The sequence below is a fragment of the Aspergillus bombycis genome, assembly GCF_001792695.1.
Source record: "Aspergillus bombycis strain NRRL26010 chromosome Unknown contig00027, whole genome shotgun sequence".
NCBI lineage: Eukaryota > Fungi > Ascomycota > Eurotiomycetes > Eurotiales > Aspergillaceae > Aspergillus > Aspergillus bombycis.
In genome coordinates, this window is record NW_019170029.1 from 287,278 (window position 1) to 308,305 (window position 21,028).

The following is a 21,028-nucleotide window of genomic DNA, read 5'->3' on the forward strand; positions in this document are numbered from 1 at the left end:
TACAGTGAAATGCTCTGCTGTTCTTTTCAATATTTGCACACCGTTCCCATAACCTGAACAGACCTGAACCCCTTGCCATAAATTGCCGGCTCATTTGAAAAGCAATGTAAAACAGAAATATACTCGCCAAACGCCTCATTTGCCCCGCTATGTGACCCAGGCACGGGTATCACAAAGTTGATGAATCGAAAATATAGAGTGGTGGCTAAAACAACAAGCAAATACAATGCATCGGATGCGATTAAAAGCAAAAACGCGCGGAGAAAGTAAAACGTAGCCGGCTCCTATGGCATCCTTGCCATAAGATGCGCGGAACCGTGAAATACGCCGCCGGACGATCCATACAACCGGTATGAAGATAAAGGTGATGATACATCGAAATATGTACGGAAAACGCGCATTCTATGTGCAGAAAATTATCGCCGATACTGGTCGAAATACCGCGACGAGAGGAAGCTCACGAAAGAATGCTAAATGACTTCTTCTTGAGACTGAAACTCCTCCATTTTCCATGGTGTCCACTTCTGTCGTGCTTAGGGTCTTTGAGCGTATCCCGCTCTTCATCCAGTCCTGTATGCCTCGTATGTAAGCCATGAGAACCCGGGGACTGGCCGTTGGGTAGTTTTTGCTGTGATTCGGAGGCCCCGTTCCTTGACGGGGAGTGTTCCGCAATAGGTGTTGCCGAATGACTTGAAGACGGAACTCGGTTCTCTTTATCTTTGCCGAGCCGGTGGCTGAAGCTCTTGCTGCCGCGCTTCAGACGGCTCAAGCCACCGCTGAGCTTCTTGGTGTCATCAGGGGAATTCCGTCGGTCCTCATCGGCCTTGGACACTTTGCTCGCCTCGAGCGCAGCTCTGATTTCAGCATCCTCTCGTCGCTGTTCTCTGATTCTCGCTTCCTGTTCCTTCCGGCGCTGTTTCTCTTTCTCTTTTTCGTTCGCTTTTCGCTCCTTTTCCTCTTTGGCCCGTTCCTTTTTGAAATGAGAATCGCTCTTCTTCGGGCTGAGAGGTAGAGAATATGTGTCCGGTATGGGAGGAACAGGCGGGATGGTAGATGAAGTAGTCGAAGGATCTGCGGGAGCGCTTTCAGAGTCTGTATGTTCTGGGTGAGGGAACAAAGGGGGTGCAGTAGGGGCCCGATGGAGATTGCTGAATCGGGCGGGTTCGTTGGTTGAAGGTATCTGAGATGCGCTATGAACATGGGCCAACCCTGGAGATAGGGGATATCCATTCTGCTTTAAGGGCGAGTCATTCATATCAGCGACGCTCGTGTTTAGGTCCATGTTTTCTTGCTCTTGTTCTTTCATAACAGCCTCGAGTGTGGTCTCTTGATAGAATAGGACGTAGGCGCAGGCCAGGCCAGGCCGGTCGCCGAAGAAATTACGAACGTAGCTCTTGTCCACAGGTTCTACCATCTCATCGTCAAACAGCAACCATCCCCGATCCTGTGTTTTAATAATGGCGACGTAGTGTCCATGATATGGCCCGCCACCAATATGCACCACCACTGCATATAGCTCGTACAAACGATCCGGGTCTTCCGCATCGTCTGTCGTGTTGAAAAGGCGAAGATGATAGGGATATACAACTCTATGGAATAGCTTTTGAAGTCGTTGCAGGTCTTCAGTATATTTGAATCGTTTGAGGTGCAGGGCCAGAATCCGAGGCAGGCGCTTGATTTTCATCCTCTTTTCAGCCTCTTGAAGACCACCGCAGTTATCGCAGTGGAACTTGTTTCTTTCACAAAGCATCTCCTCCGCTGAGAACTTTCTCAAACACGACGTAACCGACGAGTGCTGTTCGAGATCTACCGACAGGTCCAAGAAAACTTCGTCACGTTGCGAAACCTTCTCGCAAGTTAAACACTGTGTTTCCGATGTCAAAGTCCCTTCAAATAACTCATGCACCCATCGAGTAGTGTTGGGTGTTTTAGAGCCGGAGCTTCCCGATAGCTCAGTCGAGTCTGTGCTTTCCGCTGGAGGAAGAGTCTTCTCTATTTCAGGTTGTTTAGATGCCTCTGCCTCCACGTTCGCAACAACTTCATTGAGAAGTAGGTTCAGGAATTCATGGGCGTCTTGGTGCATGGCAGTTCGGAACATTTCGTGCTCGCGTCGGAGAACATCCAGGAAGTGCTGTGGTCGGATAATACCTATTCGCGATTGGCTTGCGACAACAGACTCGAATAGGTCTTTCAATGACGTAAAGAGAGACTCTGACATTCCATAGCTGGTCGCGTTGTTCTTAGTCTCCAAGAGTGGCAGCGTTTGTAATGCCATTTTCTTTTTGTATTCAGGCGAGTCTTTGTCCTCTGGCTTTTGCGGTTGATTCGGAGGCGCTCCAGGGCGCTGCGCATTAGCAGCTTTCTGTTTCTCGGCCTGCGCCTCGGCTTCCAAGTTAGCGGCGAAGTTTTGATAGCGAAGAGTGTTTGCCAGCGCCGCTTCCAGACTCTCTATAGGTGTTCGGGTCGGGTAATTAACGACGGCCTCCCGGAAAGGGACGGAATAGTATAGGCACTGTAGGATCGAGTTGCAATAGCTGGTGAGATGAACGTCAGTAATGTGCCCCGTTTTCGCACTTCTGAAACTGCAAGCTGCCCGAGATCAGGCACACATCGACTTACCAGGTGTTACCGTACTAAAAATAGAAGACAGCATTAGCACCATAATACATAGCATTTCAAGAACCGCGACAGCCAGAGACTCACATTTTCCATCCCGAAAAACTTGTCACTTCCATCCTCGCGAATCGCACCCATATCCTGGAGCATCTTCTCTAAAGGGGTCACCGGGGGCACTATTGGTTCTTTCTTTGCGGGAGTCACCCCAACTGAGGGTGTGGGAGGTCCCTGGAAAGATCGAGAATTAGCATTTAGTTGTCGCAGGGAGATAGGAACGTGGTTTGGTAAAGCTGTTTCTCTTTCCTCTTCTGGTCTCTCTCTTTTTATTTTTATTTTTTTTATTTTTTCTTCCTTCTTTCCTTTCTTACTTTTCTTGGTATATCCTTCATGATACCATAAAGAAGAGACCATACCACGATGGCGAAACGAGATAAAGGCCGGGAGGCAAACGAGAACAGAACCACTCACCACATCCCTGCGTAAACTCCTGAGAAACGACCCCATGATTGTCACGAAAGATCTTGACTCGCGATTTCAAGATTCATCTGACGATTTTGAAGCGAAGCCGACAGCAGGGCCGCTGGAGGGGCCGGACAGGCGTCGATCAGGCAACGCGCAAAAGAACGGACGATGCGACAAGCGGACAGGTGAGCGGCGAGGAGGGGAAAAGGACAATTGGATTGAAATTGGTAGATCGGATGATAACCACTATGTAAGATGACAAGGAGCGGCGTGAGGCATAAGGTTTTGAAGGTCCGCGAAGCCGATGGAAGTGAAAGAAACGCTGGAGGGTGTTGAACGAGGAATGGGGCGGAATGTGAACGGGCGGCGGAATCGAGAGCTGTGGGGGCACCCCGTAAATGTACGCAGGGGAAATTCAGGCTAAGTTGGAACCTTAACAAGCGAACAAACGAAGAGATCGATCAATGAATCTAGGTTCTAGAAGTCTAGGAAGTGAGAACCAGATGACCCTGTAAGGGGAAGACGAGAGAGTCAGAGAGAAAGAAAGAGGGAGGGGGGGGAGGGTTGTGGAAAGAGGAGAGAGAGAATGAATGGTCGGATATTGAGAATGGTAACTCAGATCGGTAGTGACGGAGTTAAAGAGCGAACGATTGATCACTGTTCAGCTTATGACGGATAGTGCGCGGGCCCCAAGCCATTTGGGGCGACTTCGACGGGCGGACGTGTGGATTGGCGGTTGGGGAAAAATGAGGGGGGATCTTGAGGGATAAATCCAAACTCAATCTTTCTCGATTCTTATTGATAGTAATAATAAGTTAGCAAGTTGTTCCTATTTCTGATCGGAATTTATAGCCATTGTCCATCATAACTGCACACGCCCATTATGGGAGGGCGTCCGCAACTCTGCTTTTCATATTGGGTTCGGTACCTGAAAGTTCCTGTTCTGGAGGAGGCTTGTACGATGTATCGGGGTCGGTATTAATGGATGTACTAATGGGGCTTTGTCCGTACCGGTCGGCGGTATGGATGTATGTAGTATGTATGTACCATATCTCTATGGGGAGGAACCAGTCATCTATGTATGATGTTACGGTTATCGATGCCTCTAGAATTATATCCAGAAAACTCTGCAAAAGGAACAAAGGGACACCCGTTTTCTTAGTCTGTTCTTGACCCTGTCTGCAAAATGAAGGAACAACTGCCTTGTTGCTATGACCCCGGAACTAATGTATGTAGTAGGATGTTCTACACCCCCGACCCTCCACCAACCCATCCGCAGGAGAGTTTTCTAGAACCACAGCGGCCTTGAATAAGTCATGGGTCAAGTGTTCCCTTCCGAAATAGGATTTGGTGATGGGGCAGAATCCGCCTTTTTTCGTCGGCAAAGTAAAGTTCACCTTCGTTGAAGCCATGTCATGGACGGATGCCATGCGGCATTTTCAAACGCAAAATCACAAACTCAATGAACCAGGACAACCGCGTGAAAAGAACAGCTGGCCATCCCTTTGGACGCAAGCCTCCGCTTAGAGCAAGCAAGTGCTGTGCCACTAATAATAATGACTCGCATTATTACCGTCGCCAGGGTTGCATCGACAAGAATCGGAGGGTTGAGTACCAGGAATTCTATTCGTCACCAACCCTTTGGCAATGGCTTGGCTCTCTCCCTTCAGACTTCTGCGGTTCTTCTCTCTGCCTGGTACAATTAGAGGGACCGAATCAGCCGAAGGGTAAGAATGTCATGCTCTCTGTCAACCACCCTGGGCGATCTTTTGTAGTGCGACTTGAAGGCCTCTCCACTGGTGGAATCGGATACGGTTCATAGTGAAGGCCCTATTTGGACCATGCAATCCTAGCGAGAAAACGGGTGATAATTGTGTGATATTAAGCTGCCTCACCACAGTGGGGGACGGGCCAGTGATGGCAGCGCTTTATTCCTGGGCACCGCAACTAACAAACACAAGAGCGGAAATCAGATCCCAGAACGTAGACTATGTTTATTTCCGATTTGGCCAGGCTTAGTAGTCGTAGACGGTGATGAAAATTGCAATCTTAACCAGTCCAGCCCATCGCAGAGAACCAAGAATCTGGTTTGTAATCTGGTTACTGCCTCTTTATACATTACAGAACAGGGTTAACACACTACACGCGATACATAGTACATCGGTAAACATGTGGTATGTATTATGGAATCGCACTACCGCAGAACCACGTGGAAACAGCAGCCATGATAAGAATATGTACCGCCGACCAATCGTGTAATTTATCGAGCCCCACCTTTCTCCTCACCCCAACATTGGAGATACTAGCGCCATACCGAGTGGATTCCGACTGTATTCGTTTCCAGACTTTCCGTCGCATTTCCGGTTACGGTCAAGACAATGCCCTGCCTATTCTGGTTGACCGTTGGATTATCATTGTGATGCGCTAGCAAATGACATGGATGACTCTGGAGAGTAAGATTGAGAACAAGACGGGCAATACCACACAATAGACGACATCATACCGTTACAGTGGTAGAAGTCAGACGCCACATATCCCGTTCAGTTTCCAATCGTTGCTCCCCTCCCAGGAAATTCGTGTGGCTGACCCAAAACCAGGCAACATCATACCGAAAGAACACTAGCACTGACCAAGATGCGACACCGACAAATTAGATTTACTGGGACACCGGAGACCAGCGCAAGGTTCATTGGACAAATCCACCCCTGAGCTCTCGACCAAACAGCCGTGGGCGTTTAAACAGTGCCCTCGCGGCTTGGCCCCCCCCTCACGGGACATACGCTATATGGGCTGACTAGTACTATTCCTAATGGCCAGAGGGCCTGCCGTGGGGGTGTGGAGGGCAGTGGCAGAACAGCCACCTCGCAATGAACAGCTTGATCTTAATTCCAACAACCATCTATCTGCAATGAGAGCTTAACTTGTGAGAAGCTCTGCCAATATATTTGCTTAGTTTATGTCGACAAAGTATAGATAGTCGAGCACGTAACTTTTTCCCGTGCACTCCATGCCCCCCGGATAAGCTCCCTTACGGACTACTATATATATCTATGTATATTTGAGCAGACAACTGGCCGGTGGCAGATGACAGGGCCAACAACCTGATCGATTGCGGCACATTGACGTTCTCCGCTATATTACGATTTTAAAGCTTATTGTTCGCCTAGGTGATTTGATTTATCTTACGTAGTATTTCCACGTAATGCTCACCCCCCCCAATCTGGTCACTTCCCTTGTCCGTTTTTGGCTTGACGATGCGCCGCTTTTTGTTCGCCTTTTGCATCCGATGTTTGTCGTCAGCATTAAAGCCCCAGCTTTGCATAGGAGACATGCCGCCTAAATTTGGTTTCCCCAGTTCTGTACCCCCGAATTAACTGGCGAAATATAGCTTGTCGCATTGCAGCACGGTGACCTCGGCTAAGACCTGTTACGCCAATGGAGATAATCTGAACGAGCGAGAAGTAGAAGGAATTGATTTTCACTCATCTAGGTAGCTAGTATGTAGAGACGGCCACCCGGAAAATGGTGCCGCTTCATAAAGAAACTCATACAAAAGGCTTCAAGGAATAAAGGATCTAAGAAATAAAGAAATAGTGACGAAGGCAAACAGCTTCCTGGTGTGTTACACGCTGACAGCCAAGAGAAGGTCATAAATAAAGATTCAATGGTACCATCTACAAACATGGCAAGCATATGGAAGCCTCAAGTCGTTATCATTGGAAAAGTGAACAATCTATAAAACAAAATCAACGCCGACCACAGTGGTTCACCGGATATATATAATGCATAGTCCACGTTTTAGAGATCATCCATAGTATCATTACCACGCACCCACAATACCAGCGATCGGAATATCAATACCAGTTGTGTAGGAGCTCGAGTCGCTGAGGAGGTACACGTACGCTCCACCAAGCTCCCGTGGGTCGGCCAGACGAGGCATACCACCGTAGTATTGCATCTTAAGATCCCAGTCCGGAGACTTCTCAACGTAGTATGTCATTGCAGTGCGAACGAAACCGGGAGAAATGCTGTTGACACGGATGCCATGTTGGCTCCATTCCATGGCCAGAGTGTGACACATATTCCGAACTGCGGCTTTGGTCGCACCGTACGGGGCAGAAGGAGCAGCCTGAAAATAATGGTTAGTGAAGTCCCCATGGAAGCGACTAGACCGAGCTGAACGCACCCTATTTGGTCGATAAGAAGTCATACTGGAAGTCATGACAATAGACCCCTTGATACCAAGTTCGATAAATTTGCGTGCGACGATTTGAGCACAGAAGTATGCACCAAAAACCTGGTACCGTCAGCCCATCCTCGTATACAAGTCACAGGCGAACACTCACGTTGAGATTGAAGAGTTTATCCAATTGATCACGGTCAAACTTGAGCGCAGGCTGGTGCTTGGTCATTCCAGCATTGGCCACCAAGCCGTCGATCCGACCAGTTTCCTGAACCACTTGGTTGATGGCATTCTCAATACTTTCTTCGCTCGTCACATCGGTTTGAATATAGCGAAAGTTATTATATCTCTTCTGGAGTTCCGCAAATTCTTCTCCAGGCTCCATCAAGTCGAGGGAGTATACAAACTTGGCCGAGTTTGCGAGACAGACCTCCGCAATTCCCAGACCGATTCCGCGGTTGGCACCCGTAATGGCAACTACTTTATGCACGAGGGTAATCTGCCAACTGAAGTCCGAAGAAGGCATTGTGCTGAGATATGGCTCTACTTCAGGCTTAGAAGCTGTAGCTGCAGCTGCGGCTGGAGCTGGAGCTGGAACATTCTCGGTCGCGGCAGGGGGCATGATGATGGTAAAGGTGACGATGGTCTGGAGGAAATGAGAGTGAGGAAAGATCGGGTTTAGGGAGAACGAACAAATCTGTGGACGAGAGAACAGATGGAAATGTCAATTCCTTCAATATTTAAATGAGAATATGGAGGGGATGTTAACTGCCGATTATTCCTAGCGACGTCAGATTTATCGGCCATGCCCCGAGTGTGGGATGAGAACTGCATCATAGCTCTTGACTCGGCTCGAGGCATCTCGGACCCAATAATCGCATTTAATTGATCAAGCCTACTTGTTTGACGTCATGGGACAAAATGGCCGTAACTGCAGGAGCTTTTGCTGAGTCCAGTCTAAGGAGCATATCCTGGGGCATTCCCGAGGTGGGTCCCACCTGCCTCGTTGCGAGGCAGATCGCATCTGATAGAATCACCAAACCCTTTTCAGGTTTCAATTATGCACAAAGTTTGCGGGGAAGCCGTACCGATTTTGCGGAGGTGGATTCAGGTCTCGCTTTAGACTCTTGGAGGTATCACGGTTTGATTGTTCCCGAGGGCACAGACTATCGTGGGGAAACATGTCGTATTCCCATGGGCTCGTCGATGGCCTGACTGCGGCACTTTGCTACCGCTGGGTTGGCCTGGCTATGCGACGTCTAAAACTGGAGGGAAGTATAAATATCCGTTGATGGATTTCAATGACTGCCTAGTCCAATTCCAGGGGCATCGAAAGCTAGACCAGTTCATTGAGTTGTGTTGCCTTCTGTTCATTATTTCTCCCATTTCTTCACGCCCCGGATAGTCCGTGCGATACACCTTCTCAATGGCAGGCCATCTGGAAGTGGAGGGCAAGGGAGACCTTTCCTCGATGGAATCGAGAATGTTGGCGAGGAGACTGTGTCACCATGCTCACCCGAGGAAGAGGCCGCCCTCGTGCGAAAGGTTGACCTGATGCTCCTGCCTACAATGTGGATCATGTATCTCCTATCGTACATGGATCGAACAAAGTATGCTGGCGTTGTACCCTACTCAGACTTCAGGAGTCAAAGATCTCGCACTAATACCCATTTGCACATAGCATCGGAAATGCAAAGATCTCAGGGATGCAGGAAGACCTTAACCTAACTTCAGACCAATATTCGATTTGTCTGGTCGTCTTTTTCATTGGATACGTTGTCCTTGAGGTTCCTAGCAAGTAAGCAGCCATCTATAGTCTCGGATGATCCTTATACTAACCCATTATCATCTCTGTAGCCTCATACTCAGTCGAACACGCCCCTCTTTGTTCCTTCCCGGAATTATGGTGGTTTGGGGGACGTTGACATGTGTCATGGGTGTCGTGAAAGACTTCAAACACCTTGTTGTGTTGCGGACACTGATAGGTATGAATTTCGTGACTCTTCAATGAAGCATCTCAAGAGAAAACCATATACTCACCGCAACAGGTTGCGTTGAGTCGGGTTTTGCACCAGGCATCCTTCTTGTCATCTCATCTTGGTACAAGAAAACCGAACAATCGAAGCGATTTGGTGTCTATATCTCCGCCGCTGTGTTGTCCGGTGCGTTTGGTGGATTGATAGCTGCCGGTATTGTCAGTGGCCTAGAAGGCGCACACGGCATTAGAGGATGGCGATGGCTGTTTATTGTTGAGGGAGCTGTTACTGTAGGGTTCGCTTTAATCAGTCTTTTTATACTTCCTGATTTTCCCGCCACAACCAAGCGTCTATCAGAAAGAGAGCGACACGTCGCCATTGCAAGATTGGAATCAGATAACGTCACAGCTATGACGGCGGATGGCGAACGATTGAGCTCATGGCAGGCTATCCTGGGATCAGTGAAGGACTGGCGGACATGGATGTTTGTTATTGGATATATGGTAATCGGATATACCCCCTCGCCTATCCCGCACAATACTGACAGATCTTCAGGTCATTGTTGGTGCCAGCACGCTTTCTTACTTCTACCCGACTCTGGTCAAAGGTCTTTTCGGCGACGCCTCCACCACAAGAATCAATTTCCTTACAATCCCCATCTATGCGGTAGCATTTGTCTGCACTGGTATCACAGCCTATTTCAGTGATAAGATTCCTTTGTGGCGTGGTGTTGTCATTGCTGCCTGGCTGGCATTCTCCCTCGCATGCTCGGTCGCTGTTTGTGCGGTATACAACTATAGTGCTCGATATGCTCTCCTTGTCCTCATGGCAGCCGGTTTGTGGGCAACTAATGGAGGTACACTTGCCTATGCCTCCTCAGCCTTCGCGGACATGCAGCCGCAGGTTAGAGGTGTCAGTCTAGCGCTGGTGAACGCGCTAGGGAACCTAGCCCAGATCTATGGTTCCGTATGTATTCATTGTCCACCCATCCACATGATAAGCTATGCTAACTCTATATTAGTATCTGTTTCCAGACTCTGATGGCCCGAAATATATTATGGGCTTCGCAGTGATCTCAGCGATGTTGGCAGTTGGAGTGATTGTCTTCCTGATCCTGCATATTTGGATTCGTCGCACAGCCAAATCAACCGCGAGACAGTAGAATTTGGATATTGATTGCAGAGGTTGCGCATGCTTGTATCTTCAAGATACGAACACCAGGCTGATCAACTGGCGCGTGTTGAACACTACCGGTGACAATGGTAGTGGTTCCTTGATATGAATAACGAACAAGTGTATATATATATATGATGAGTCCCTGACGAATGCATACCATAGTAGGTATTACGCCACATTGTGATCCAGAAATGTACTGTGCTGCGGACTTAAAACGCAAATGAAGAGACTTTTTGAAGATTCTAGTGACTGTTGCAGAATGCCCTTGCTCTTCGCTGATTAATAGTTGATATCTGGCCATGCTATTCAGAAGTTGGATTAATAGTACGCACGTCGACAACAAACTCATCTAGCAAACGCAGAGAGCTCATCTTTCTGATATTCGGCCTCAAGTTCTCTTGTTAAGGAGTCAGCAGGCCAGCGAATTCGTCGTTGACTCTTATCTAAAAGATCAAGCAATGCTGCTCGTTCATGGGGAGTATGAACACCAAGTCCGGCTGAAATGAGGTTAGAGATAAACACATAGCAAACCATTTCGCGGGGGAAGTTACCTCCATATAAACACTGAAGTGAGATACTAAAAGCCATGTCATCATTTTCGTCATTCATGCGAGCAATTCCACAAATAGTGCAGAGAGAGGATGTAAGAAGTTTTTGCGCAGCTCGATAGTCTTGCAGTCCGCCAATGGAGGGCCGGTGTAGAATGACCATGATCCTGGCTAGACTATGAATCTGCAAAGCAGCCGCACAAGGCGGAGGATTGACCCAGATTGGGGGAAAGATATCGGAACTTGAAGGAACTGGGAGTGGCGTGAATTCACGGGGAAGACAGTCTTGCCATTCTTGTAACATATAGAGTAACTCGTTGCCTCGTTCCAAGCGTTGCTCCAGGTCAGTCGATTCTGACTCTTCCCGTGAAGCATAGTTGACACACTGCGCGAGCAGGTAGATTGCACGGGTCGTTAGTTCTGGTATCGTGAGGACTGAAACATGCTTCTTTGGCCTCCAAAAACTGAAGACTCGGCGCCGCTCGCGCATGGCTACCCAGACATCCTGTCTAAGCCAGGCCCACCACACAGCTTGACGGAGGCCTCCGCATTCACCATCGTTGTTTTGATATCGCTGTATCCAGAATACCCCTTTGAGGTGTCGTTCCCAGTCTCGGTTGGAGCCATCAATCATCTCATACGTACTGATCAAGAGAGCCGTGGCAATTAGCTCCTGGCTTCCAGCATATGACTGATAGCGCATAGCCTTGTTTAGGTAATGTAGTGTTTCATAGTAATAGCGAACGGCGACGTTCCGATCAACTGAAATTGAAGGCTCAAAATCGTGACGACAATCCCCACGGGTTTCCCTGATAAGCGTCAGATGTCTCGCCGATAACGCCAATAACGCCTTCATCAGACCGGTATTTCTCAGAGCTAGATGAGGAACGACAGAGCAAAACTGCTGGGATGAATCAAAAAAGTCCAACCAGCCGCTGAATGTCTGCACAAAGTGAGTAAATAGCCGGAACTCCTGTTCTGATAGCTGAATGGGACCCGACGTGCTCCACGAAGATGGCACATCCGGAAGAGCATGTGACTGCTCATCAACGGCTGCCAATGGAACTTTCTTTCCTAATTCTGGGTCATGGTGAAATGATGCCGCCTGAAAGCTTTCCCGTTCTCTCAGATTTCGTGGCTCAAAGGCCGGACTTTGCGCTGAGCTTATTGAAGCTTCCTCTGTCGTCGGTAGTGGGAATCTTTGCTGAGGGGATAGTAAAAACTCTCTGTCTGCATTTGCCGCATCCTGAGCCAGAAGCTCAAACCAGCTCAGGGGCGCCACCCTCGATGAGGTTGCCGATGACTCCGTTCCAGGTGAAGGGACATATTCGCGAAGCGGAGACGACACTGCTCTGCTCGAAACCTGACGGTGATTGGATCTATTGGGGGCTAATGTTTGATTAAAATTGCTGGGTTGTATTGGGTGTTCTTGGTGACATGCATCCACTAGCACCTGCAGGGGTTCATGAATTGGTGCCTGGGAACTTATCACCGTGGGAATATCCTGGCTCGGAATTGTGCTTATAGATGCGTGAGGGGGGGTAATATTGGCATCCCCATAGGCGCAGGGCCGTTGACCTTTTGCGCATGGTCCACATTGTGGGCGGATCTTTGATGATAAGCGATATTTTTCACTTATGCAGAGGTTTCTACGTGGACTGATCAACTTACTTCGTCACATTTGACATGGCGACGCTTGCAAATTAAGCTATGGACGGTCAGCACTATTCGCAATATGACAGTCGCAAAAAGAAGAGAGAAAAAAAAAGAATCTCAGTGATACTGACCAGCCTGCGTTAGTCCGCAAGCCTCGACCGCGAGATTTGCGTGGTTTTCGGATGCCACTCTGCGGGCCATTGTTCGGCATGGTGGAGAAAGGCTCAACAGAAAGTATGTGACAGCCGATATCAACTAATGCAAGTATGTTCGACTTTGCCTGCTGGAAGGTCGTGTCGAGGTTGGAGCACGGGCCGAGGCTGCGGGGAGCCACGCGGAAGCAGCGAACTGACCTTCAACCAGTTGATTCTTGCCCCAGACTTCCAGCTCCGCGTGGTTAGAGGTTTCTTGGCATTTTTGGCTAACTACAGCTGAACTGTCCGTGTCCCTATCTCGACCTCAGCGTGGTTTGGCAGCTCAACGTGGTTAGAGTTGGATTTACTATACTATTACCACCAACTCCACACATAGTATTTACAAGAAAAAGCGCCCTCGAACGTATTACTAGTACTAGTAGTACGGGGTGGAGTCCCCCAATGCCCCCGCAGGGGATTGAGGAGCGGGTATCCCGAAGTGACGGGCAGGATGCGTGGAAGTAAAGGTCCTTTATTGAACTGGCAATAATATGAGTGTGACCCTAATCATGGCAGTTCTAGCCATGCCAATAATTCCGTTCTGATTCCCGGACCAACGCCGAGCTGTGAGCCCCTGTAAGCCCCGACCGGCGCTTAGAGATACCACATTAGTCATTAAATGCGAACCTGCCTCGAGACGAGCATCCTTCATCATGAGCTCGAGCTCATTTAAAGACCATGAGAAAATCCCCATGTTGATAGTGTTGCTTTGACACACAAGAACAATTCAGTGACCATCTCTAACCCCGCTTTACAATGACTCGGCGTGCAACAAACAAGACCCTGCAAATCCTGGATGCAGCGGAAAAAGGCCAATATGGCGTTCTTGCAGCAATTGCGTAAGGTAGAGTGATTGCTACCCCGGAAGAATACAAGGTAACGAACGTTCTCAGCTATAACGTCGAACATATCACTGCATTCGTCCGGGCAGCTGAAAACCGCAACTCGCCATTAATCATACAATTATTCCCTTCGGCGCTGACCCAAACACCATCGCTTGTTCATGCAGCTGCAGCCGCAGCGAGAGCAGCCTCCGTCCCTATCTCACTTCATCTTGACCACGCACAAAACTATGATCAAATCAAAGAGATAGCGGACAGTCTACCGTTTGACTCGATAATGGTAGATATGAGCCATTATGAGAAGGAGGAAAACTTGGAAAGAACCGCAGCTTTGCGTGAATATTGTCACGCTAGAGGCATATCGACTGAGGCCGAGACGGGGCGAATCGAAGGTGGCGAGGATGGAATTATGGACACAGGTGACCTGGAAGGTATGAGGTTCAATGCAGAACTCAGGGTTTCTGATCTAACACTGCTTTGTACAGGCATCTTAACTAGTCCTGAAGATGTTGAAGACTTCGTACGTGCGGGGGTTGACTATCTGGCTCCGAGCGTTGGCAACCTCCACGGTGATTATGGTCCCAAAGGACCTCAACCAGACATGGACCGGTAAGAATTGCAATGAACTGTACACCGAACTTCGCTAAATCTTATGCATACTTTAGGCTTCACGGAATTTTCAAAGCACTGAATGGGCGTGCCCGATTGGTGTTACATGGAACTAACGACTTTTCCCCGGAGCTGTCGAAGGCGTGTATTCAAGCAGGTGTCACCAAGTTCAACGTCAACAAACTCGTTTTGGACCCGTGGTATGACTATATTAGGCTAATATCAACAAGCCGATAACGCAGGTGATTGATGAGGGAATTGAGGTTCTTACACAGTCGATGCAGCGGTGGATGGACATAATGGGCAGCAGTGGAAAAGCATAACAAAAACAATTGAAAAATTCTTCTCTTAATATTAATAATATACCTTAAGCTATCTAAAGGCAAGCATAGCACGAGCGTTAGACTCATTAGCGGTCGTACTTCCTACTACAGATGACAGAAAACTATGTTTACCAAAGCATGCTTCAGAGAAGCAGTAATGGATTTCCCTCAAAAGGCGTAGCCAATTTATAGGCGACGAGCATTGCTGAGAATTTACGGTCGCAAGAAGTTGTACCGTGAGTACAGAAGACTCAGCCTACAAGGACAAGTAAGATAATTGCGCGATTGTTCTATAGAAAGGTATTACACTCAACACGGCCCCGATATCTAGTGGTAGTCTGTGGCAGATATGAGACATCCATTGTGTAGTGCCATTGCTGTGAGCGAATAACTTGTATTAACTAAACCCAAACTATTTAATTGCTAACTTGTACTCTGACCTAGAGCTGTGGCTCCGCAGCCAGATGTTATTCGAGTTCACCCATGCTGTCCTCATCAGCTGCCTCATCATCCAGTAACGGCACAAAGCGGAAATCTACAAAGGTCACCGTGGGCCCTAGCGCTCCCTCAGACGGTCTTGTGCTATTGTTCGCACCGCTGGAGCCGTGTGTGTCGAATTCAACCATGAACTGAAGACTTAAGACCCCTTGTCGGTCACCTCGAATGCTTACTTTGTTAGCCACAGCCATAGCACGAGATGCCTTCTGTATGAGAGAAAATCGGTAATTTTGCTTGATGCGAGAACCCATTGAAGACGGTGGGCTGACAAGGAAGGTCTCGGTGACAGTGGGTGCAAGCTTGGTCCTCTTAGCCCGAGATCTGGACGTGCCATCATCTGTTAACACCTTGCGAGACTGGGACGACGCCCCGTTGTTCGGGCTTTGCTCCTCTATTGAGAATTCTACAGAGGACTCGCTGAACGGGCCACCAGAACCAGACAAAGCAAAGAAAGGTTCCTGATCTGCCGAGGCGGATATCTTTAACACATTGGGATTAGTGGCACCTAACTCCACAATAGCATTGTGTAGCCATGCAGAGCGCATGATAACTTTCATTGTGATGGCATCACGTTGAAGAGGGATATCGACTTCGCCGCCGTCGGGTTCGTAGGTTGTCAATTCACAAGTGGTCTTGATCCCAGTCTCTGATAAAGTGATGCTCAAAGGGGAGCCGTTCTGGAAATACTGCAAGGTACATGAACGATCAAAAAGCAATGCAGGCGTGGTGAAGGCGTTCGATGATGAGGGGTTCGACGGTTGGACACTAACTGCTTTGTTGGCCCCAGTGGCGGATGGATCATTTACACCAAAAATCTTCAGTGTCTCAAGGAGGGCAGAAAGCGACACAACGAAGCATGGATTGCAAGTAGCGTCTGAAGAATCATCCTCGTCTCCCGAATCCATAGACGTGTTGTTCGGCGCGGCTGGTGGGTTGAAGGTGTAGGTGGTGAAAAGAGCTTTGTCGAGGAACGCGAGTCCCTGTATTACTCGGCTTTCCTCCACAGAAAAGCGAATCCCATCTGGGGTAATAAGCACGGTAGCTTTCGGTGCAAAGCCAATGCACTGTAGCAAAGTATAGAGATGGTGAGCATTGCTGGAAACAGCGGAGAAGATGGGCTCCTCGTTGGCCATGCTGGATGTACGAGATAGCAGAAAAGACCGAAAGCAAAGAACTCGGAAAAATTAGATTTAGAGAGAGTCTGCAGGGAGGAAGAGCTTCGACGTTTCTAATGGTATAATCCTTCTGCTTCTCTTTCAACTGGGTATATGGTACATTGAAAAGATCTGGAAGTCTTCCTAAACGTAGACCCCAACAGCGCAGATCATGTATACGGCCCCGAAGCTGGATGGTGGTATTAGCCATTGTCGGTCCCTTTGCGCAAGGCGCTCTTCTTACCCGAATGCCAATGACGCTGGAACGCCAAATGAAGCGATACTCAAGAAAGAACGGTCTGTCTAAACATTAGATATGGACGAGGATATGTTAAAATAGGGACACAAACTCAGTCCGAAAAGACCAGTCAATATCAGTGCTGATAGATGCGTCAGTGTGATCGATTAACGGCCATGTAGCGCAAACTGTCTTACCGGAAAGCAAGAGGGTGAAGCCGACGGAGAATTGGCTATCTTTGGAAATCAGTGGAGTGTAAGGGCTCGCGGAGGCAGCCTCCCAAACTTCGTTCAACGACATGGGGATAGACTAATGTTAACGAAGCCCAGTAGATAGTGACTAGAGCAAATAAAGCTTGAAACGAATGAATTGGAGACTACTGAAGCTTCTTGAAGCTCCCTTCGAACAGGTAGATAGTTATCTGGCATAATGGTACCGGACCATTGTATTCCCGATACCGACCCCCCATATCGGCCAAACGTGGAGATCGCGCCGCTTGGGACTGAGGAGCTGACAAGCAAGCGTCCTAGCCGCATTACTGGTACATCTGACGAGAATGGCATCGGAAAGTGAGTGGATAATATTGAAATGCGGTCGCTCGAGATCCTTGATGCGTTTATTTACTGAACGAAGGTCTAGACAACAAACGGAAAGCTTCGGAGGAGGCCCTTTCCCCAGACTCACAGCAACAGAGTAAGAAAGCGCGCACCGATTCCCCGGAGAGGGAACCAAAGGTCTGTTTTTTTCGATACAGGAATAGTATCGGTGGAGTGTGCTGACGGTAATCTAAAGTCTGAAGGTGGACCACTGGGAAAGCCACCATTGAGGATCGTTCCTTTCCCGGAGAAGGTAGGCCGTCTTTTATGATCACTTGCGTGGACAATGCTTATCATGGACCTTTGATAGCCAGCCGTACTGGAAGAACGTCGAGGGGAGATCGAATTCCGTGTTGTTAATAACGATGGTTCGCGCGACAGCTTTGTCGTCCTCACTGGACTGAAGTGCATCTTTCAGAAGCAGCTCCCGAAGATGCCCAAAGACTACATTGCTCGGTTAGTCTACGATAGATCGCATTTATCTATCGCTATTGTCAAACATCCGTTGGAAGTAGTAGGGTATGTGCACATGATCTTTCGGAGGCCTGGCACACGCTCTTGCTAATGATGCGCAGAGGAATCACATACAGGCCTTTCAACAGTCGCAGATTTGCGGAAATTGTTTTTTGTGCCATATCTTCTGATCAACAGGTTAAGGGTTACGGTGCGCATTTGATGTCTCACTTGAAGGTAACTGGTCTCAACTCATTGCGGTGCACAGGGAATGCTAAGCGCTGTACAGGATTATGTGAAAGCAACGTCGCCTATCATGCATTTTCTGACATATGCGGATAACTACGCTATTGGGTATTTTAAGAAGCAAGGGTTCACCAAGGAAATTACACTGGATAAGTCTATCTGGATGGGTTACATTAAGGATTATGAAGGAGGCACCATTATGCAATGTACGATGCTTCCAAAGATACGGTACCTTGAGATTGGTCGTATGCTTTTAAAGCAAAAAGAAGCAGTACACGCAAAGATCCGTGCCTTCAGCCGATCACATATTATACACGCCCCACCCAAGGAATGGAAAAATGGAGCGTGTAAAATCGATCCATTAAGTATCCCGGCAATCAAGCAATCTGGATGGTCACCCGACATGGATGAATTGGCGCGTCAGCCACGCCATGGACCGAATTACAACCAACTGCTACATCTGCTGAACGATATGCAAAACCATAGTGCAGCCTGGCCATTTACGCAGCCGGTCAATCGCGACGAGGTTCCAGATTACTATGAAGTGATCAAGGAGCCAATGGATCTGTCGACCATGGAAGAAAAACACGAGAAGGACATGTATCCGACACCACAAGATTTCATCAAAGATGCTATGTTGATCTTTGACAATTGCCGAAGATACAACAACGAGAACACCCCTTATGCAAAGAGTGCGAATAAATTGGAGAAATTCATGTGGCAACAGATTCGAAATATCCCCGAGTGGTCGGTAAGTATACCAGTGTATCCCTGGCTTGGTGATAACCCTGCGTTGCTAATCGTTGTCTTATAGCACTTGGCGGATGGCCACTAATTGATTGAATGATTGCATGAGCTTGGAGAGGTAGGAGTTTCGGCTGCTGGCGTTTACATTTTTAAAGACGGTGTCATGAGCAAATACCCAATTGATGCATGGAGCATTTCGGTTTCCTTTTTAATATGTATTTTTAGGTGATAAACTCGATGGGAGTCTTGCAATAGTCCTATTCCTTGGCATTGTATAGCTCGTCCTTTTTTTCTTTTTTTCTTTTTTTTCCCCATATATATTTATAACCATTTCCTTCTTCCTTCCTTGCACAGTCTAGGCGACATTCGATATAGTCACATTTTTATTGCCGATCCGTTCAAATGCTTATTTCTTTGGCAGGGAAATGTGACAGACCCGTTGACGATGCTTGGTTTGGATGAGAATCCATGGATGATGGCATCCCTTGCCGAAAGCTGTCGAGAACGTGGAGGTGATCATCGGGCCGTGGGTCCAAGCCAATTTTAATTTCGGATCAACGTTAAGGCGGGCCGTTAGTTTGGGCTTAGCGGGCTGCCAGCCGTGCAGAAAGAAACCAACCATCACAAGTCTCTTAGAGGCTTTACTCGAAGGCTGGTATGCTTCTATTGCTATTTCTAATTCTTCACTGTGGATTCTGCAGCTTGCGCTCCTTGCTGGGCTACTGAATGGATTGTGCCTGATTTTTGGGCTTCAGCTGCGATCCGGTGGCTGTTTGTTTACCCTCATCTAACTCCCCTCGCCAGGGGTTTCTGTGACGGACAGGCTCCAAAATTCTAGATTATTCATGACGGATTTTGCCCATTTTTCGCACTCAAATCATTTCCCTCGTCATTCGTTACTTTACTCGCCCTCTAATTTCTCTATTTACTGTCATTGAAATCATAATTGAACCCCTCAGGTCTATTTACGGCCAATCCCTCGCACAAGCCGACCGCGACGTTCTCTCCCCTTTTCTTAGACCGATCTCGCTCTTCGACACCACTATCATTCTCAAAGATGGCGTCGCCTTCGCTTACAGACTTGGAGCAGCGGAATCGGCTCCCGACTCTCTTCGAAGTCCTTAGCCGTCGTACACTAGCTCCTGTCGATCTTTTTTCGTTTTACATTTACATGCGGGACCAGCAGCGCTCGGTCGATTATCTGGACTTCTGGTACGATACATGCACACCTTGGCATATCATTGCGTCGCCCGAGAAGCTTCTAACCACCCTAATCCTAGGCTCGATGTTTCGCAGCATATGTCTTTGTGCCGTCATTATGTTCGAGAGTTACGCCGATCCGTTCTAGTAGCCACTCCCGACTTGGAGAAAGCGGATAGCAAGGGCTCCTCTGATGCCTTAGGGAACCTCGAGACGTTCGGCGATATACCGCTGGTGGAAGCTGGACCCTCTGGTTTGCGCCACGGCAATCATGAGTTGGATGATCAGGACGCCGATCAAAGACTATCGGCATTCCTGCGCTCTGATGGTCACAACCCAGGGCACTCGCCTCAAGGCAGCCTTGCCTCACAGAACGCCGCTCGCACACCATCTAATGAACAGCCACCTCGCCCAAGCTTTGGAACGCGAAACGATTCTACGTCGCCCGGCCATACTGTGGCACGGGCCGACATTCGTGCAAGTGCAGAGAAGATTCTGTACACATACCTGCTTCCGGGTGCAGAAAGAGAAATTGTACTGCCGGAGGATATGGTATCTACAATTATCAATTTGGTTGAGGATGATGGCCGAGATGACCCAGAAGTGTTCGATCCCGCGAAAGACTATGTTTTTCAGGCCATGGAGCGCGATGCATTCCCAGGGTTTTTGCAGGCGAAGGCCCTGGGTAACCTCGTCCCTCTGAGTACCGTTGCCCGTCTTGCCTTTGCGCTAATAAGCTTTGGTGGCGGATTTTGGGGTGCCTTCTACGTTGTCCTCCGCGACAAGCCAAGGCACATCCGTTGTTGGGTATGTAGTAGTGGGTTGCCCGGTTTCGCTGCGCTTCGACACTAACAGTCATGCAGCTGATACTTCCTTTTATCATCGCATCCTATTTTATTGTCTCATATCAGTACAAGATCGACCCCGTCATGGCATTTCTCGGATACAGCGAATACACGTTTATGAACTGGTCGCCGATCCGTGAACCTTATGTGCGAAAGCTGTTGAACAAACGCGCCACGGCAACCATACTAATCGCTGCATTCGTCGCCACCGCGCTCAGTGTTCTGTTCATTTTTGTTCCTGGTACCATGCTCTAAGCTCACTAGCGTCACATATGCCAAATTCTGGACCAAGTCTCTAGGTCTCACTCTGGTGCCTCTACTGGAAGGTTAATGTGAACGTTGTAATCCGGCTGACCACAGCCGGCAGATCTAATCATGTGACTACGAAGCCTGGCATACAAGATCTGATGTGGCTTTGGCTCCGACCACCCAGCTCTTCTGGAAATTGCGACTTCTTGCACTGAAC

The 21,028-nt window shown here is 48.4% G+C and overlaps 9 protein-coding genes across 9 annotated transcripts; 4 read left to right on the forward strand and 5 right to left on the reverse strand.

Moving 5' to 3' along the window:
* Positions 1-457: 457 nt before the first annotated feature.
* creB (ubiquitin C-terminal hydrolase CreB) lies at positions 458-2,766 on the reverse strand (the record flags this gene model as incomplete). The annotated part of the gene is made up of 3 exons (XM_022531610.1): positions 458-2,534; positions 2,620-2,633; positions 2,704-2,766. 3 exons carry the CDS (start codon positions 2,764-2,766, stop codon positions 458-460), a joined length of 2,154 nt encoding a protein of 717 aa, XP_022390629.1.
* A 4,132-nt stretch (positions 2,767-6,898) lies between these two features.
* Positions 6,899-7,883, reverse strand: ABOM_004481 (short-chain dehydrogenase; the record flags this gene model as incomplete). Its single annotated transcript, XM_022531611.1, has 3 exons — positions 6,899-7,207; positions 7,265-7,375; positions 7,425-7,883. The coding sequence occupies 3 exons, from the start codon at positions 7,881-7,883 to the stop codon at positions 6,899-6,901; spliced, it is 879 nt and encodes a 292-aa protein (XP_022390628.1).
* Positions 7,884-8,442: 559 nt separating this feature from the next.
* Positions 8,443-10,399, forward strand: ABOM_004482 (putative vitamin H transporter; the record flags this gene model as incomplete). The annotated part of the gene is made up of 7 exons (XM_022531612.1): positions 8,443-8,536; positions 8,667-8,871; positions 8,943-9,059; positions 9,119-9,246; positions 9,310-9,740; positions 9,793-10,203; positions 10,259-10,399. The coding sequence occupies 7 exons, from the start codon at positions 8,443-8,445 to the stop codon at positions 10,397-10,399; spliced, it is 1,527 nt and encodes a 508-aa protein (XP_022390627.1).
* Positions 10,400-10,758: 359 nt separating this feature from the next.
* On the reverse strand, positions 10,759-12,828 carry ABOM_004483 (Zn(II)2Cys6 transcription factor; the record flags this gene model as incomplete). Its single annotated transcript, XM_022531613.1, has 3 exons — positions 10,759-12,570; positions 12,633-12,669; positions 12,749-12,828. 3 exons carry the CDS (start codon positions 12,826-12,828, stop codon positions 10,759-10,761), a joined length of 1,929 nt encoding a protein of 642 aa, XP_022390626.1.
* Positions 12,829-13,567: 739 nt separating this feature from the next.
* Positions 13,568-14,508, forward strand: ABOM_004484 (class II fructose-bisphosphate aldolase; the record flags this gene model as incomplete). Its single annotated transcript, XM_022531614.1, has 5 exons — positions 13,568-13,650; positions 13,705-14,084; positions 14,139-14,262; positions 14,319-14,462; positions 14,505-14,508. The coding sequence occupies 5 exons, from the start codon at positions 13,568-13,570 to the stop codon at positions 14,506-14,508; spliced, it is 735 nt and encodes a 244-aa protein (XP_022390625.1).
* Positions 14,509-15,052: 544 nt separating this feature from the next.
* Positions 15,053-16,216, reverse strand: ABOM_004485 (Rad1/Rec1/Rad17 family repair protein; the record flags this gene model as incomplete). The annotated part of the gene is made up of 1 exon (XM_022531615.1): positions 15,053-16,216. One exon carries the CDS (start codon positions 16,214-16,216, stop codon positions 15,053-15,055), a length of 1,164 nt encoding a protein of 387 aa, XP_022390624.1.
* A 165-nt stretch (positions 16,217-16,381) lies between these two features.
* ABOM_004486 (OST5 family protein) lies at positions 16,382-16,775 on the reverse strand (the record flags this gene model as incomplete). The annotated part of the gene is made up of 4 exons (XM_022531616.1): positions 16,382-16,427; positions 16,482-16,536; positions 16,588-16,617; positions 16,673-16,775. The coding sequence occupies 4 exons, from the start codon at positions 16,773-16,775 to the stop codon at positions 16,382-16,384; spliced, it is 234 nt and encodes a 77-aa protein (XP_022390623.1).
* Positions 16,776-17,031: 256 nt separating this feature from the next.
* Positions 17,032-18,605, forward strand: gcnE (histone acetyltransferase GCN5; the record flags this gene model as incomplete). The annotated part of the gene is made up of 7 exons (XM_022531617.1): positions 17,032-17,044; positions 17,109-17,209; positions 17,268-17,324; positions 17,382-17,590; positions 17,662-17,761; positions 17,814-18,521; positions 18,585-18,605. The coding sequence occupies 7 exons, from the start codon at positions 17,032-17,034 to the stop codon at positions 18,603-18,605; spliced, it is 1,209 nt and encodes a 402-aa protein (XP_022390622.1).
* A 969-nt stretch (positions 18,606-19,574) lies between these two features.
* On the forward strand, positions 19,575-20,817 carry rgsB (putative RGS domain protein (Rax1); the record flags this gene model as incomplete). The annotated part of the gene is made up of 3 exons (XM_022531618.1): positions 19,575-19,729; positions 19,798-20,524; positions 20,581-20,817. The coding sequence occupies 3 exons, from the start codon at positions 19,575-19,577 to the stop codon at positions 20,815-20,817; spliced, it is 1,119 nt and encodes a 372-aa protein (XP_022390621.1).
* Between the last annotated feature and the right edge of the window lie 211 nt (positions 20,818-21,028).